This window comes from Neolamprologus multifasciatus, chromosome 10 (genome assembly GCF_963576455.1).
Source record: "Neolamprologus multifasciatus chromosome 10, fNeoMul1.2, whole genome shotgun sequence".
Lineage (NCBI taxonomy): Eukaryota > Metazoa > Chordata > Actinopteri > Cichliformes > Cichlidae > Neolamprologus > Neolamprologus multifasciatus.
This window is the reverse complement of record NC_140448.1, coordinates 17,777,756-17,793,991: the sequence shown is the minus strand read 5'-3', so window position 1 is coordinate 17,793,991 and position 16,236 is coordinate 17,777,756. Positions and strand designations below refer to the sequence as shown.

At 40.5% G+C, this 16,236-nt stretch overlaps 3 protein-coding genes across 5 annotated transcripts; all 3 read right to left on the bottom strand.

Moving 5' to 3' along the window:
• On the bottom strand, window positions 1-4,082 carry LOC146510013 (olfactory receptor 1E16-like). Its single transcript, XM_085175383.1, has one exon. The coding sequence runs from the start codon at window positions 1,584-1,586 to the stop codon at window positions 621-623; it is 966 nt and encodes a 321-aa protein (XP_085031509.1). The 5' UTR covers window positions 1,587-4,082; the 3' UTR covers window positions 1-620.
• A 387-nt stretch (window positions 4,083-4,469) lies between these two features.
• Window positions 4,470-10,117, bottom strand: LOC146510012 (olfactory receptor 1J1-like). Of its 3 annotated transcripts, none has more exons than XM_085175380.1 (3): window positions 7,761-10,113; window positions 6,767-6,856; window positions 4,470-6,579 (listed from the first exon to the last, which is right to left on the bottom strand). In XM_085175380.1, the coding sequence occupies exon 3, from the start codon at window positions 5,849-5,851 to the stop codon at window positions 4,883-4,885; it is 969 nt and encodes a 322-aa protein (XP_085031506.1). In that variant the 5' UTR covers window positions 5,852-6,579; window positions 6,767-6,856; window positions 7,761-10,113; the 3' UTR covers window positions 4,470-4,882. The 3 variants fall into 3 exon arrangements, with proteins under 3 accessions (XP_085031506.1, XP_085031507.1, XP_085031508.1); XM_085175382.1 differs by having other exon boundaries at window positions 5,856-6,579; window positions 7,761-10,109; XM_085175381.1 differs by having other exon boundaries at window positions 6,767-10,117.
• Window positions 10,118-10,305: 188 nt separating this feature from the next.
• On the bottom strand, window positions 10,306-13,818 carry LOC146510011 (olfactory receptor 1468-like). The gene has a single exon (XM_085175379.1). The coding sequence runs from the start codon at window positions 11,679-11,681 to the stop codon at window positions 10,698-10,700; it is 984 nt and encodes a 327-aa protein (XP_085031505.1). The 5' UTR covers window positions 11,682-13,818; the 3' UTR covers window positions 10,306-10,697.
• Window positions 13,819-16,236: the final 2,418 nt, after the last annotated feature.

Sequence of the window (16,236 nt, the reverse complement as noted above, 5' to 3'; positions counted from 1 at the left end):
TTTCAACTTCTCCAATGTTTTGATTCTACAAAAGTAATCACATCACTTAACTTTCCACCTTATAAACACCAGCACTACCATTGCAAGCATTTTACATGCTGATATTTGGCTTTCAGTCAAAGCAGTGTTTGCCTTTGTGCTGCCTCACAGAGAGACAAGCTGGCACTGTGAATTTATTAGAAATCGTGGATATGAAAAAGTAAAAAAAAAAAATGCATATATGTTTTGCTTTCTTCATAAAAAAAACCCTCCTAGAAGAAAATTAGACCGAGATAAAATAATTGCGTTCTGTTTTGAAATGATTATCAACACAGAGACAAAAAAATAGGTGAGACATTCAATGATTTTTTAGATACTATTGCTTTTTAAACACCCCATAATCACCTTGATCACAAATAATACGTGCATCCTAACAGACTTTTTGTGTTATTGTTGATTACATTTTGTTTAAAAAATCATCTCCATTCCTATGAAATGACTTGTTCTTTTATTGCAAACAGTCTTAACTCATAATGACATTAGACAATTCTACTTTAAATTCTATTTCAAAGGACAGATTTCAAAGAAACACAAACATACACAATATATAGTGCAAACAAATGCTCACATCACTGCTAGTATTAAATTGTTATTTTGGATTTTCCTCGCCTTTTTAATAACCTTTTTAAAGATTCTTTTATTTCTTGTGTTTGCAGAACATAAATTATTGGGTTCAACATGGGAGGGAAGACTGAAGTCAAAGACAGGTTTATGATCCTAGCATTTGGTTGTATTTTTTCCATCAAAGTAAACGTAGTTAACAGTGGAATAAAATAGATTGCCACTAATGAAAGATGGCCAATGCATGTTTTAAAAGCCTTGAGTCCTTCTTGAAGTGTGGCCACTTTAACCAGCGTATAGCCAATATAAAGGTAACTTAACAGGATAAAAGCTAGAGGAAGCCAAAATATAATCACTGGGTACAAACAAGCAATGACATAGCTTGGGAAATGGTCATTGCAAGCAAGTCGGTATATCTGACCATGGTCACAAAAATAACTATTAATAACCACAGATTTACAGAAAGAAAGTCTTGTAAGTAGTCCAACTGAAATTAATACAGCAATAATAGTAAAAACCCAAAGTGAAGCAATGAAAGAAAACATGAACCTGTGGGTCACCTTTACTTGATAGTGGAGTGGAAAGATGATGGCCACCATTCTGTCATACGAGAGTGCCACCAGATTAAATGACTGCAGTGATAGACAAGTGTAGCAAAAAAATAGGAATGTTAAACAGTCGTTGTAGGGGATATAGTAGTGCCCAAACAGAAAAATGTCAAGAACCTTTGGCACCAGGGCAGTGTTACCAAACAGGTCCACAAATGCAAGGTTAAAAACTGCAATATACTTTGGAGTTCTCAGATTATGATCCAAGTATATTACAGCCATCACAACTGTGTTTCCCACCACAGAAACAATATAAACAAAAAATAGAAAGACATAATAAAATGTTATGTTTGGGATTCCAGTTAAACCACCTATAATGAAAAATTTAGGATGTACAAAAGTTATGTTTTTTCCAAGAGCTGAGTTGAATAACTCCATTGCAAAGAGGCCTACAACACAGTGATGTCCACACAGATGCCGCTAGTATCAGGACTCTATACTCTTATGTAGACGGAGGAAAGCACCTTACTCTCAGGGGGAAGAGCTCTGTTTATGTTTACCTGTTTTCAAAGAGGATGCTAAAGAGAAGCTGTCTTCTTCTGGATATCTGGTAAATAATGTGTTTAAATGCGTTTAAATCATTAAATGTGAAGTTTATTTCAGTACATCTGAATGCAATCATGTTAAAAATATACACAGAACCGTCAATGCATTTTTTATATTTTATGTTGCAATTGGATGGATGATGTTTCAACTAGTTTACTGTTTTTATATGAGCAATTAGTGTAAGAAATAAACAGCAGTCAGGAAAGTGTGAAAAGATACACTTTATTATCACATCAGTCTATAACTTTGCACAACTACGACTTTGAAGTTTTTATAGAAATATTGTGATGAACACTAATATATATATTTTTTAATTTCCCCACTCGCCCATGTGGGCAGACTTTTAGCCTTCAATCTCAGGGTCTCTACCAGAGGCCTTGGAGGTTGAGGGTCTTTGCTGTCCCTAGGACTGTATTCTTCTGGACAGAGATCTCAGATGTCGTTTCTAGGATCTCCTTTTCTTTCTCAGGTTTCTGCTGCCTGAGATATTCACTAAGCACATAGTCAGTTGAATCTTTGTTGTTTCAAATAACAAAGATAGCTGGATAGTGGTTCTGACATTCATTAGTCCTCGGCCTCCTTCCTTCCACTTAGCGTGCAATCTCATGGTGCTGGACCTGGCGTGAAACCCTCCATTTGTCGCAAGGAGATTTCTTGTCTTGATGTCAGTGGATTCTATTCCCTCTTTTGGCCAGCTTATTATCCCAGCAGGGTATCTATTAACTGGCAGGGCATAGATGTTGATTGTCCCATTCTTGTTCTTTGCATTCAGCTGACTCTTCAGGACTTGCCTGTCACTATGCAGGTATTTGCCAGTTGCAGCTTTCCTGGTGATCTTGTTTCGGTTCCCATTTGCCTGTGGGATTCCAAGACACTCATAACTATTCTCGATGTCTCCAATGTTGCCTTCTGGTTGTGCAATTTAGCGACCGTTGTCCCAATGGCCCCATGGTTATGATTTGTTACCATCCAACCATGCTTCTCCAGTCCCAATGACGCTCATACAACATAACAGAGGTTAAAGAGGTATTTATAATCCTAGCATTTGAAGGTACTATATATAAATAAATATACATGTACTAAGGAGGAAATCGATTTATTTTAATTAAAGATGACCTGTGCAGGTTTTAAAGCCTTCATTCTTCTCTATATGTATAACTTATTAAGAAAGAATGGCCAGTACTTAAAATATGTAAGATGCACAAAAGATATGTTTTTCTGAACAGCTGAGTTTAAAAAAAAGAAAAGAAAAACTTTTTTTGTGTTAATCTTCTATAAAATCAAAGTCCTGTATTCTTTGTTCAGGCAAGCTTTGTTTAGTGAAGACTGGATCCACATAGATGCAACACTGTTCTGTCACTCACAGCAGCTGTCTGTTCCCCGGCATCTTCAAATCAGGTGATCTAAGCTTTCTGCAGAGAATTTAGTGAATAGTGGTCACTAAGTAATGGTTGAGCTTGCTTGACATTTCTAGCTTTCTTTCAGTTTGGTCAGATCTTCACATTTTATTACAAAATTGGTCAGACTTGTTAAAATGGTATTTGCAGTAATATATATACATTTTCATGACAGACAAAGGCAGGAGTACATGCTGAAATATTCTTAGATCAAACAATAAATAAACATCTTTAGCAAGTTACTTTTAGTTTCAGTGTGAACTCCGATAAAACAAAGTATAGAAGAGAAAATATGTTTCTCTACATACCTGTTTTAAAAAAGTATACTTTAAACCAGTGGTTCCCAAACTTTTTTTGCTAGGCCCCCCTTTGTTTTACAAGAAAAATGTTCAAATGCATATTTTGTTCCATTGCGGTTTCTTTCACACCTCAAACATTTAGTGAACAATTAAGCAAATACAAGTAATCTTCAATAAATGACAGGTAGTAATAAAATAAACTACTAACTCTTTTAGGCTACGTCCACACCTACACGGGTATTTTTGAAAACGCAGCTGTTTCGTCCACACGTAAAGGGCGTTTCAAATCACCGAAAACGGAGATTTTTTAAAACTAATTTTTTTCCATTTACGTGTGGACGAGGAATACAGAGTTCGTCATGAAACGTCAAAGGTATGTGCCTTTTTTCACGTCACGCTGTGCGCCACGTTTACATGAGATAAATTGCAGAATGGGAGATAGAGACAAAATACTGTTACTGTTAATCTTACTATCTTCAGGATTTACACGCTTACATATACACACGCAGTTACTGTCCCTCCATTTAGAAAGGCAGAGGCGTCACGGTGTGATTATTTTATTGTAGTTGTTTTTATTCATGTGTAATAATATTCAACATTGCTATCAATGCATTTTTCAAAAAAACGCCTCTCTGTGCAAAATGGGTTTAAAAACATAAACAACTGTAGGATACTGTTTGTCCGTGATTTGGAGAGCCCAGCACGTGGTCCCGACACAGAGAAAACCAATTCTGCAGGGGAGACCTACCTCGACACTCGTGCAGGTGAAACCAAAGGGAAGATATGCTTCACCATATTTTCTAGTCTTTGGCTTAGAATGAAGTTGGTTTGGAAACATATTCAGCTATGCTTCATCTCCCCTAGGGGGCGGACCCCACACTTTGGGAAGGTCTGCTTTAAACAATGGTGCATTATGTTCTAAAATGGCAACACTTACATTTAACCCAAGATTATTACAAAAAGTTCATAAATCACAACATAAAACTCAAATAATTTTTCCTGGTGTACGTATAATGCATTGAAATTAGAAAGATACCCAAAATTTCAAGCCTTTAGTATTCTTTCTAGAAAAACAAAATTTATTTTTCCCTTTTAATTTCTTTAATGAAAAACATGAAGAAAAAAAAACCCCAAACAAACTTCATATGCACAGCAGCTAGCTATTGCTTGTGGAAAGGTATAGTGAAGAAAGGTTAGTCCTGCTGCTACTTTTTTCATTGGATACAGTTGCAATAATTTCTACATGTTAAGGGAAGGATTTACCCCTGCAGAATACAATTAAGAAACATTCAAATAAAATATTAATTTACTTATTTTAGGATTTCCCACTTTAATTTTCAAATGGTTGTCCCTTTTAGTGTCATGGTTATATGTTACATTTTTTAACTTACACACTGAATTATAAATGTTTTGCTACATGTGTTTCATTAAACTACAGCACTCTGTGTGATATTTGTATTTTAGCTTTTAACAACCGTTTCAAAGATTTTTTTATTTCTGCAGTTTGAAGGAAATAGATTATTGGGTTTAACATGGGAGGGGTGACACTGGCTAAAGATAGGTTTACAATCCTTGCATTTGGATGCATTGTACTCCCAAAACTATAAACAACTAAAATAGGAATGAAATATATTGCCACTAATGAAAGGTGACCTGTACAGGTTTTCAAAGCCTTCACTCTTTCCTTACATGTAGAAATTCTTGACAAAGAATAACCTATACAGCAGTAACTTCCCAGGATAAATATCAGAGGAAGCCATAGAACAAAAGCTCTTGACCAAGCAGAAATTGTTTTGTTAGGGGTAACATCATTGCAGCCAAGCCGATATATAGGGCCATGGTCACAATAATAGCTATTAATAACCACAGATTCACAAAAATATAGTCTTGTGAGAAGGCCAACTGCAGTTCCTGTTAGAGCCATAGCAAGAAGCCAGAAAAAAGCAATCAAAGACAGAATGATTTTGTGGCTCACTCTCATTTGATAGTGCAACGGATACATGATAGCCATGACTCTGTCAAAGGACAGAACGACCAGATTAAAAGCTTGCATTGAAATTAAAGTGAAGCAGAAAAACATGAATGTGAAGCAGTTGTTGTAAGAAATATAGTGATGGTTAAACAGAGAAATTTCAAGAACCTTTGGCACCAAAGCAGAGTTACTTAACAGGTCTGTAAATGCAAGATTAAAAACTGCAATATATTTAGGACTTCTTAATGTATGGTCAAAAATGATTATAAGCATCACAGCTGTGTTTCCCACCACTGAAAAAATGTAAATGAAACACAGAAAGACAAAGTAATACCTAATATTAGGTATGCCGACAAATCCACTTATTATAAAATTTGCAGGTTGTACAAAAGTGGTGTTTTTCTCAGCAGCTGAGTTTAAAAAATCCATTTGAAGACGTTTTTGTCTTCTTCTTTTTTTCAATTCAGCCAAGCTTTCTTTAGTGTGAAGCCTGCCTCTGAATAGAAGGAGAACAGCTTTGTGTTTTGTTCCTTATAGCAGCTATCTGTTCCCTTGTGGAAGTAACAGGGTGATTAAGGCTGAATACAGAAAGGCTAGGCAATAGAGATAACTTACTACTATAGCAGAAAGTTTCTCAATTTCCTTACGGAAAAAAATAGTCTGCCTAAAATAGTAAGCCCACAACAGTTATGAAATAAATTCTACATGTGTTTTTTTTTTAAATAATATTAAAATTCTCAAACAGAAAAACATTAAACATAAATATATAAAATATAACTATTTACAGAGAGACAGGAATAAAAAGGACCTAGATTAAAGTGGAAGAGCCTCAGGGAGAAGGATGAGAAAAATAAGAACATTGTTTCTGCCCTGGAGAGCTGCTGCCTCATCAGAAAACTACTGATTGCTAGGGTCCAATGTTTCCAAATTTAACACAGCTGTGCTGTTTTCAAAAACAAATTTATAAATTTGAAATTTCACTAATACTCTCGTCTGAGGCGGCATGCTCTCCAGAGCAGGAACAAGGCTGAGGAGGAAATATTCTGTTGGAGACTGGCGTGGCCTCTTCAGGGACTCCAGGATGGCCAGCTCCACCGCCGATGGACCGTCCTGGGATCCGTCCCTTGTCCGCCTTGGAGCTGTCCTCCTCTGTGGGCCTGTAAAACAAAGCACAAAACAACAAAAAGAAATGAGAAGGCAGCTACTAGATTTTCATATTCAACATTGAAAAAAAAACCAGAAAATAATCAGATTGGTTGTAGATATTTAGTAAAGGTAATCAAAAGGGAATCCAACTGAGTAAAAAGTCATCAGTGCTGTACATCTGTTGCTACAATTACATACCTGTGAGTGCAGCAGCAGGAGTGGAGGGACCAGGGACTGGGGAGCCAGGGGAAGCAACAGGGGATGACTCTGTTGCAGAATCCGTTGGCTCTGTCAAGACAATATTAAATGTTAACAGGTTGAAAATAATAGATAGAGGAATAGAGAAAATATATACAGTGGTCCCTCATTTATTGCAACAGGGGTTCTCAGAATAACTAGCCCCTCGCCACTCACTTTATACACTTTTTTTCACACACACATGAACATTACTCACAGTTCTCACAAGTTGATTCTCAAAGTACAAACCTTTGTAGATTTCAAAATGTAAAAGTAAAATGGTAAATGGCCTGTATAGCGCTTTACTAGTCCCTAAGGACCTTTACACACGCTTTACACATCCAGTCATCCACACACACCTTCACAAGCTACATTGTAGCCACAGCCACCCTGGGGCGCACTGACAGAGGTGAGGCTGCCGGACACTGGCGCCACCGGGCCCTCTGACCACCACCAGTAGGCAACGGGTCAAGTGTCTTGCCCAAGGACACAACGATCGAGACTGTCGGAGCCAGGGCTCGAACCGGCAACCTTCCGATTACGAGGCGAACTCCCAACTCTTGAGCCACGATCGCCGCATTTTATCTTCGTCTGCGTGCCACTGTTGTGCGCCTTTTTCCCTCCCAGTGCAGGTGTCTATTTCCGAATGAGGGTTATGAGTTATGGGTGTTTTTGTGCTGTTTTTTCTATTAGACGTGATGGTTATCAAAACCAAACACGATACATTTGGCAAGCGCAGGAGAAACGACACGGAGGAGATTTGTCAATCAGCCTGCACAATGCAATGCGCATTGTTGAAAGTTGTACAGTGCAATAACAAAATCTGCGAAAAAGCGAGGCAGTGAAGGATGAACAGTGGGACCACTGTATACTGTTTATTAATAAACAATAACATATATTTCTATATGACAACATACATAAATTAACTGCCTACATTAATTCATTGTAAACATACCTTCTGACTGACACTCCCCTGCTGCCTCTTCAGGCTGTCCCTGATCCTTGGGGGGGAAGTTCTCCACGGTCCGCACCATATATATTGCCGCTAGTTTCCCGCGGGGTGAGGAAGGAGTCCAGAAACCCCATGACCGCGAAAAACTTCCATCTCCTCCTCGATCCTGCTGCAGACCCACTCCTCTTCTTTCTCCTGCAGGTTTCCTCTAAATAAACACATTATCTTGTTAGCGGAAAGGTATTTGTACAGCAGTGGGAAAATAGCGGGACAGTAGGCGGGCTTGCTAGCTTTTGTGCGGCTTCCCTGGGTCAGTCAAAAATTTCAAAAGAGAAATGAATGAACTTACCAGGTTGCCCGATCTCAAAAAATCAAATTCAATTTTTTTTTTTTTATTTGTCACATACACAGTCATACACAGTCATACACAGTACGATATGCAGTGAAATGCTTAGACAATCTTAGATCTCTTCACATATCTTGCTCCAAGCTGGGTCCTTTTTATTCCTATCTCGGTACAGAAAGCAGCTGGTGTCGTACAGCTCCGGGTGGTTTGCTACGGCGTTGATTAGCCTTTCCTCCATATTGAATGAAGAATAAAGGGCTTTGGCTGGACCTGCCCCTCTGAACTAGGTCAGAGCATCACGTCCAAAGGCTCCTGATCAGTTGGAAAGCTGGAAAGGGTACTTTTTGAAAATGTGTGCCCTTTTTCTATTCTTGATATTATAATATTATATTATTATTATTATTATTATTATTATTATTATTATTATTAAATATTATATGATATTAGATAGATGTTATGCACTGCCTTGGAAGTTTGGAGTGGAGCAGATGTTGTGATGGGCCAACTCACAGTTTTTTTTTCCCTCCAGAAGTCAACCACCATCTCTTTTGTCTTGCTGAAATTCAGAAAGAAGTGTTTCTTTCAGACCATTCTACAAACTTCCTCACCAGATCCCTGTACTCAAACTCTTTCCCACCCCTAATGCGCCCAACCACTATTGTCATCAGAAGATTTCTGCAGGTGGCATATTCCACTGTTGTACTGGAAATCTCGCTTAGCAGAAATGGCTGGGTGGTATAAAGGGTACGGAAAAAATATATTTTGTTTTAAAAACATGTTTCTCGCTATGCCACCAGTACCATCCAGGTGAGAGTGACAGCAGCACAGAAAATGAATAATTGTACGCTTCCATTTACTTATTTATTTTTATTTATTTTTTAGTTAGGGCTCCCTTGCATATGTGCACTTACAGGTATAAACACATTTATATTTAAGCATGTTGTTTGTCACGGACAGTATGTTCAGGTTCAGACTGGGTGTAGGACATTCCTCCCAATCACCCCACTGTTGTTAACCAAGAAAAGTCCCCCAATATAATAATGGAGCCCCGACGTGGGGTGACTTTCACCAGCTTACCAAGAATTCCAAGAATACTGGGTCCCCGCAATAGCGACCCTGAGCCTGCTCACTATCACTCACATCCAGCTTTAAGGACACTAGTACATATAACATGATTTGATTCAGCAGGTATAGTGAGTACAATTAGTGAGTACAGCATGTGTTGTACTCAAGTGTTCTTAGTGCAAGTGTTTTGTATGAGTTACAACCTTCTGTCCATTGACCTGATATGTTTAGGCATTTTTCTGTAAGTAGTCTCCCAGGATTATTGTTTCCTTTGCTTATGTTTCTTTGTCCTTTGTTACTGGAAGACTGACTGTGATTCTATTACCAGAAAATTACATATTACAGTATGTGAGCTAACACACTTGGTTAGACCTTGCTCTTGTACAGACTGGCGAGATTTTCTTTTCCACCCCTTGAAGAGTACCCAGTGTGTAGAGTCTACACTTTGAGTTTACACTTTAGGTGGTTTGTTACTGGGGATTTATGCTTTAGCAGGAAAACTAACATCATAGCTACTACTAACTGCAAATCACTCAGAAACCCTACAGTGTAATCTGATTACCGGATAGCAATTGGCCTGTTCAGTACTGCTGATTCCTCCTGTGCTTTTTAAACTTTTTTACACCAATGTTTTTTAATTTATTAGTGAGAGAATATGAATTTTCTCATCAGTATAAAGAATATGACTCATAGTCTCAACTTAAGGACTCAAAAATTTCCTGCTTATAAAACACCAGCACATGACAAGTAGAATTTACTCAATCGGGTCACTACACAATGATTCAGTTTATTTGCCACAAAAAATAACATTTCTGGGTTTCTACCAGTTTAGTCAGTCCTTTATATTATATTTACATTTTGGTTGGACATTCTTTGAAACACTAATCAAAGGTGGCCTATATCCACATAGAAGCTGGAAGAAAGAGAAGTTGGAAGGCTTTCTGACATATTCTCATAGCAGAAAATGATCTATTTAAACAGTCATTAAAATGTATTTCTGTAGTTATATAGTAGCTTTACTGAATCTCACTTTGAAAAAAAGAACAACAAGCAATGCTGCAATGCATATTTCTCAGAAAGGCAACCCTTACATTTGGCTAAACATATGTGATTAGTTATCACAATCACCTTACAGCATAAAGGTCCCTGCTTTGAACCTAATCTTTCACCTTTCCATGCTTTCCCTGTTTGTGCATGACTTCTCAACAGGGTTTATTTTATTTTATTTTATTTATGATAAACTCCTAAGCTTTCACGTTCATAAACTGACCATAGTTGTGAATAAGTATCTGTATGTCTCTCTGTGTTGGTCCTAACAGTAACAATTACAGTTGCTTAAAAAATTACAAATCACAAATCTTTGCTACATGATGTGTTTTCAAATCAACCACACACTGCCCCGTGAAGTGTGACATTTGTAATTTGGGTTCTATTTGGAAGTACTTAAACATACTTGAACATTTTTATTTTATTTTATATGCATTCCTTAAATAAACAAAGGGGTAAAAATATTTATGCCAAATTTATTCTTACTTTTTAAATTTGACTTTTCTATTTTTGTAGTGTGTTGTGATTCTTCCCTTTAACTTTTTTAGAGATTCTTTGATTTCTTGTGTCTGAAGAACATATATGATAGGGTTCAGCATTGGAGGAAAGACTGATGTCAGAGACAGGTTTATGATTCTGGCATTTGGCTCTATGTTTGCACGTAGAATAAATGTGATTAATATTGGGAGGAAATAGATTGCCACTAATGAAAGATGAGCTGTGCAGGTTTTAAAGCCCTTCATTCTTTCTCGAACTGTGGCTACCTTAGCTAAAGCATAGCCTATACTCAGATAACTCAACAAAACAATTGTAAGAGGAAACCAAAGAATAAGAGCTGGCAAAATCCAAGCAGTTATATTGCTGGGTGTATAATCATTGCATGCAAGCCGGTATATCTGACCATGGTCACAAAAAAAGCTTTTAATAATGACTGACTCACAGAAGGAAAGCCTTGTAAGAAGGCCAGTTGCAATAAGTACAACAATAATGACAAACACCCAGAAAGAGGCAATTAAACAGAACATGAACTTGTGAGTCACCTTCAGTTGATAATGCAGTGGGTAAACGATCGCCATAACTCTATCATATGACAGTGCAACCAGATTTAGAGCTTGCATTGAAAGGAATACATAGCAGAAAAACAGGAATGTCAAGCACTCATTATAGGGAATGTGGGGGTGATTAAACAAAAAGATATCGAGAACCTTTGGCACCATGGCAGAGTTACCTAACAGATCAACCAATGCAAGATTGAAAACTGCAATATATTTCGGTGTTCTTAGATTGTGATCCAAATATATTGCGGCCATGACAGCTGTGTTTGCCAGGACAGAAATAATATAAACAAAAAACAGAAAGGCATAATAATATTTTATATTAGGAATGCCAATAAATCCACTTATAATGAAAAATGCAGGACGCAAAAAAGTGATATTTTTTCCAAGTGCAGAGTTGAAAAGATCCATTGGCAAAAAATCTTAGAGTCTTATATTGCCTAAGCTCTGATAATGCAGACAGCAGTACTGCACATCATGATTCTGTTATGCAAACTGGAGTACCCCAGATGATGAAGTTCTAGCTGATCTCCTCAGTGTTTATGTTTATCAAACCAATAGCTAAGCTGGTTTGATAGCTGGTGTGTGTGTGTGTGTGTGTGTGTGTGTGTGTGTGTGTGGTATCAGTGGGGGTGGGGTGGGTGGGGGGTGGGAGGTAGTTTCACATGTTGTTTTTTTCCTTTGTTTGTTTGATATAGGATTGTAAATGTTCAGCATTTTTCAATAATTCAAAACTTGTACTGTGCCAATATGTTACAAAGTGAGAGGTCTGAACTGCCAGAACAGTTTAAAACCTGGACTCTTGCTCTATGTAGCAATGCTGTTGCACTACTTGTCACAATGACTCTGTGTGGCAGGCAGTGTATGGGCCCTAATGCAGGACTTGGATGCAGAACTAAACTCAAAAGTCATCTTTATTGCTGGAACCTTTCAAAAAACAAAGTAAAGCTGGGTTAAAGTTAAGGTTGGGTCCAAGTCAATTTCCCTCACATTTGTGGAGGAATGTGGAGAGATAGTATCGATTGCTGCAGTTGGGAAGCAGTCTCTGCAGGCGGTGAGATGTGCAGAGACAGAATATCCCTGGATATTCTGGGACAGCAAATGCCTCCAACAAGCTCAAGCGTGAAACCTCTGATGAACAGGTAGGCATCTTCAAAGCAGTAGTTCTTTCACTAGGCTGAAGTGATACACTATTAGTGGGAAGTGGGAAGGAAAAACTCCCTTTTAACAGGAAAGAATCCTCAGACAGAAGGGAAGGTCAGCCATCTGCTGCGACTGGCTGGAGGTAAACAGAGGAACAATAGACAAAACCAGACTGTAGAAGCAAGCCAGAGACTAATAATAACCAATGATTAAATGCAAAGTTGTGTATAAACAGTCAGTCAAAAAAGATGAGGAAAAAGAAATAGTGCATCACAGGAACCCCCCAGCAGCCCAGGCCTTTTAAGGGTGGATGTAAGGTCACCCACTCCCATTCTATGATATGGTACCATGAGGCCTTTAAGATAAGATGGGTTCAGATTTGTCATGGTCTAGGTGGGTACCTGCAGGTCTCCAATAGCGGCTCCTCCTCCTTTAGGCAGAGATTGGTTGCTCCTCCCTGGCTGACCACCTGTGGGCAATTATTCTGGCAGCATATAAGACCTGCGCACTCAACCGTTCATCGCCTGAGTATCTGCTATCCCCATGTTAGTCAAGTGGAGTGTGATTGCTTTGTCCAGAACCCGTGTGACGACTTACCTGTTTTTCTTGTCCTCAGAGGTAGCTCCTGGAGTGGAGGTCTCGCCTCCCTCATCCCCGCCTTCCTGGACCTGGGCCACCTGCTGCTGGTACGACGTTGCCAACTGGCCCACCACTCACTTGCCTGCCTCCCCACACCTCGACTGCATCCGGGCCTTCCGCCCCACCTGTCCCCTCCACCTGAAACCAAGTAAGGCAACTCAGTTTAACTGTGGAGGATCGCCGATTGTCTGCTGGATCCCGTTGACTGTGCTCTCCTCTCGTTACAGTGCCCCGGCCACTTCATAGCCCAGTTTCCACCTCTCCACTGCCTCAGCTGTTCAGCTGCACTCTAGAGTTGTCTAGGTCATCCTTAGTTAACTTAGTTTTTCTGCGCGCCTCTAGTGTGGTGGCGTCGTGTTGTTTTGTTGGTGTTTAAATGTGGGGGGAAATAAACCTTCTGTTCACTTACCTTCTTGCTTCCGGTTTGGTTTCTGCACTTGTGTCCATCTCTGTTACCTCGTGCCGCTCGGCCGTGACAGTATACTCAGGCCAGTTATATGGACACAGCAGACCCAACCCGTGTAGCGATAAGTAAGCAGGGGGCTATCATCGGTAGTCACGAACAGACGCTGCAGTATCTCCTAGCCCAAGTACACACGCTCACAGACGAGCAGGTTAAAATGCAATCCGACATTCAGTCCCTTCAACCCTCGGCGGAGTCAGAACCCGCCGTCAGTAGTTCACCTCAGCCCGTGGCAGATCCCGAGCCCCAGCGAGCTCACCTGTTCCGCGACGCAGCTTCCCCGGAGCCGGAGCCATGCGCAGGTGACCCAGGGGCCTGTAGCGGTTTTCTTTTACAACGTGAGCTGGCGTGAGCTGGCGTGAGCTGGCGTTCGCCCCGCTCTTTCGTTTCAGACACAGTTCGAGTTTCCTATATAATAGGTAAACTACGCAACCGAGCCCTAAATTGGGCCGAGGCATACCTGAGCATACACCCGTTGCCGTCTTGTAGCTATGATGCCTTTCTTGGCGAGTTCAAGAAGACTTTTGCTCACCCTATCTCGGTGGGCATTGCAGTTCGGCGGCTGTTAAATCTCCGTCAGGGCTGCCGTAGCATCGCAGATTATTTGATTGACTTCCGCACTGCCGCGGCGGCAGTCAGCTGGCCCGATAAGGCCCTTCAGGGAGTCTATTTGCAGTCGCTGAACGAGGACATGAAGGATCAGCTAGCGTCCCGAGACGAACCTGTCACTTTCAAGGAGTTAGCCTCGCTCACGCTTCGCATTGACAACAGACTGCGGGAGCGAGAGAGGAACTCCAGTACCCGTCAGCCAGTGCGGCGTGCGTCCCTGGTTTTCATTTCCCCGTCGCCGATTCAGCCTTCGGCCACAGTCGCCGTGGAGAGGACTGAATCGGAACCAGAACCCATGCAGATCGGGCGATCCCGGTTGTCCCCGCAAGAGAGGGAGAGGCGGCCCTGTATCAATTTTAGGAGGCTTAATGACATAATAATAAAAAACAAATACCTCTTACCGCTGATCAGTTCCGCCTTCGAGCCACTCCATGGTGCCTCCATTTTCACAAAATTAGACCTCAGAAATGTGTACCACCTTGTCAGAATCAGGGAGGGCGATGAGTGGAAAACCGCCTTTAACACTCACTTGGGGCACTTTGAATATCTAGTGATGCCTTTCGGTCTCACAAATGCCCCAGCGGTTTTCCAAAATCTGGTGAATGATGTACTGCGAGAATTCCTTGGCCGTTTTGTCTTCGTTTATCTCGACGACATCCTGATTTTTTCCAAAAACCTGGAGGAGCACCAAACGCATGTCCGAGCTGTGTTACAACAGTTGCTGGAGAATATACTGTACGTTAAGGCGGAGAAATGCGAATTCCACTCCCTTTCCGTCTCGTTCCTGGGCTACATCCTCGCGGGGGGGCAGGTGAAGACAGACCCGGCTAAAATACAGGCAGTCGTGCAATGGCCCATTCCAACGTCCCGGAGGCTTCTGCAGCGTTTCTTGGGCTTCGCAAACTTTTACCGCCGCTTCATCAGAAACTACAGCCAAGTAGCAGCACCGCTGACCTGGCTAATGTCCCCAAAGCTCCCTTTCATTTGGGGTCCGGAAGCAGGAACTGCTTTCTCCAAGTTAAAGGCGCTGTTTACCTCGGCGCCGATTTTAATTCACTCCGACCCCGAGAAGCCATTTATAGTTGAGGTGGATGCGTCTGACGTCGGGGTAGGGGCGGTATTGTCACAGCGCTCTGGCACGGTGTCCAAACTTCACCCGTGCGTCTTTTTTCCCCGTTGCTTATCGCCCGCTGAGCGGAATTACGACGTGGGTGATTAACTGTTGGCCGTGAAACTGGCCTTAGAGGAGTGGCGGCACTATCTCGAGGGAGCGGAACACCCATTCATAGTGTGGACTGATCACAAAAACTTGACTTACCTTCGTACAGCCAAGAGACTGAATTCACGTCAAGCTCGCTGGTCCATGTTTTTCAGTAGGTTTAACTTCTCGATCTCTTACCGCCCAGGGTCCCGCAACGTGAAACCTCCGCAAATCTAACACGCAAAGCCCGTGTAACTCCCTCCAAGTTGAAAAACGGACACAAGGCGTTATTGATTTTTACTGGCATTTATTGCACACAGGTGCCACCAACGATGCCGTGAGAACTGTACAAACAACATAAAATAATCAATTTCCACAGTAAATTGTTCTCATAGAGAATAAACAATAAAGCGCATTATTAAACAACATAAAACACTCACAATTTGACTTTTACAAAATGTTAACAAATTACACGTGACTGCCATAAACTCGCCAGTTCTGTCACAAACAAACATTTTCCACCACAACATATAAAATACAAATTGCATACCTCATTGGCCGCATTAACTTGCAGGGGTTAATGAAAACGCATCTTGCAGTGTCACTCCTTCCCACAGCTGGAAAACTTCAGCTGTGGGAAGAGCAGGTGGTAGAGCTATGTGTCTACATAGCTCTACCACCAAGTGAGAGAGGAAAGCATGCTGCCCTCTACCGAGTGTGGCATGTAACTGAAAATATTGTCAACCCAAAACAACAGACTGAACATTGATTCTACCCTGGAAACATTCTGTAAACCCTTTAAATATTTGTTTTCAAACCAACAATGTATACATTAAATCTGATATATTAAAATAAACTATTTTTAACTTATTTATTGTAACTTAAACCATGAAATTATCTTAAACTGCATA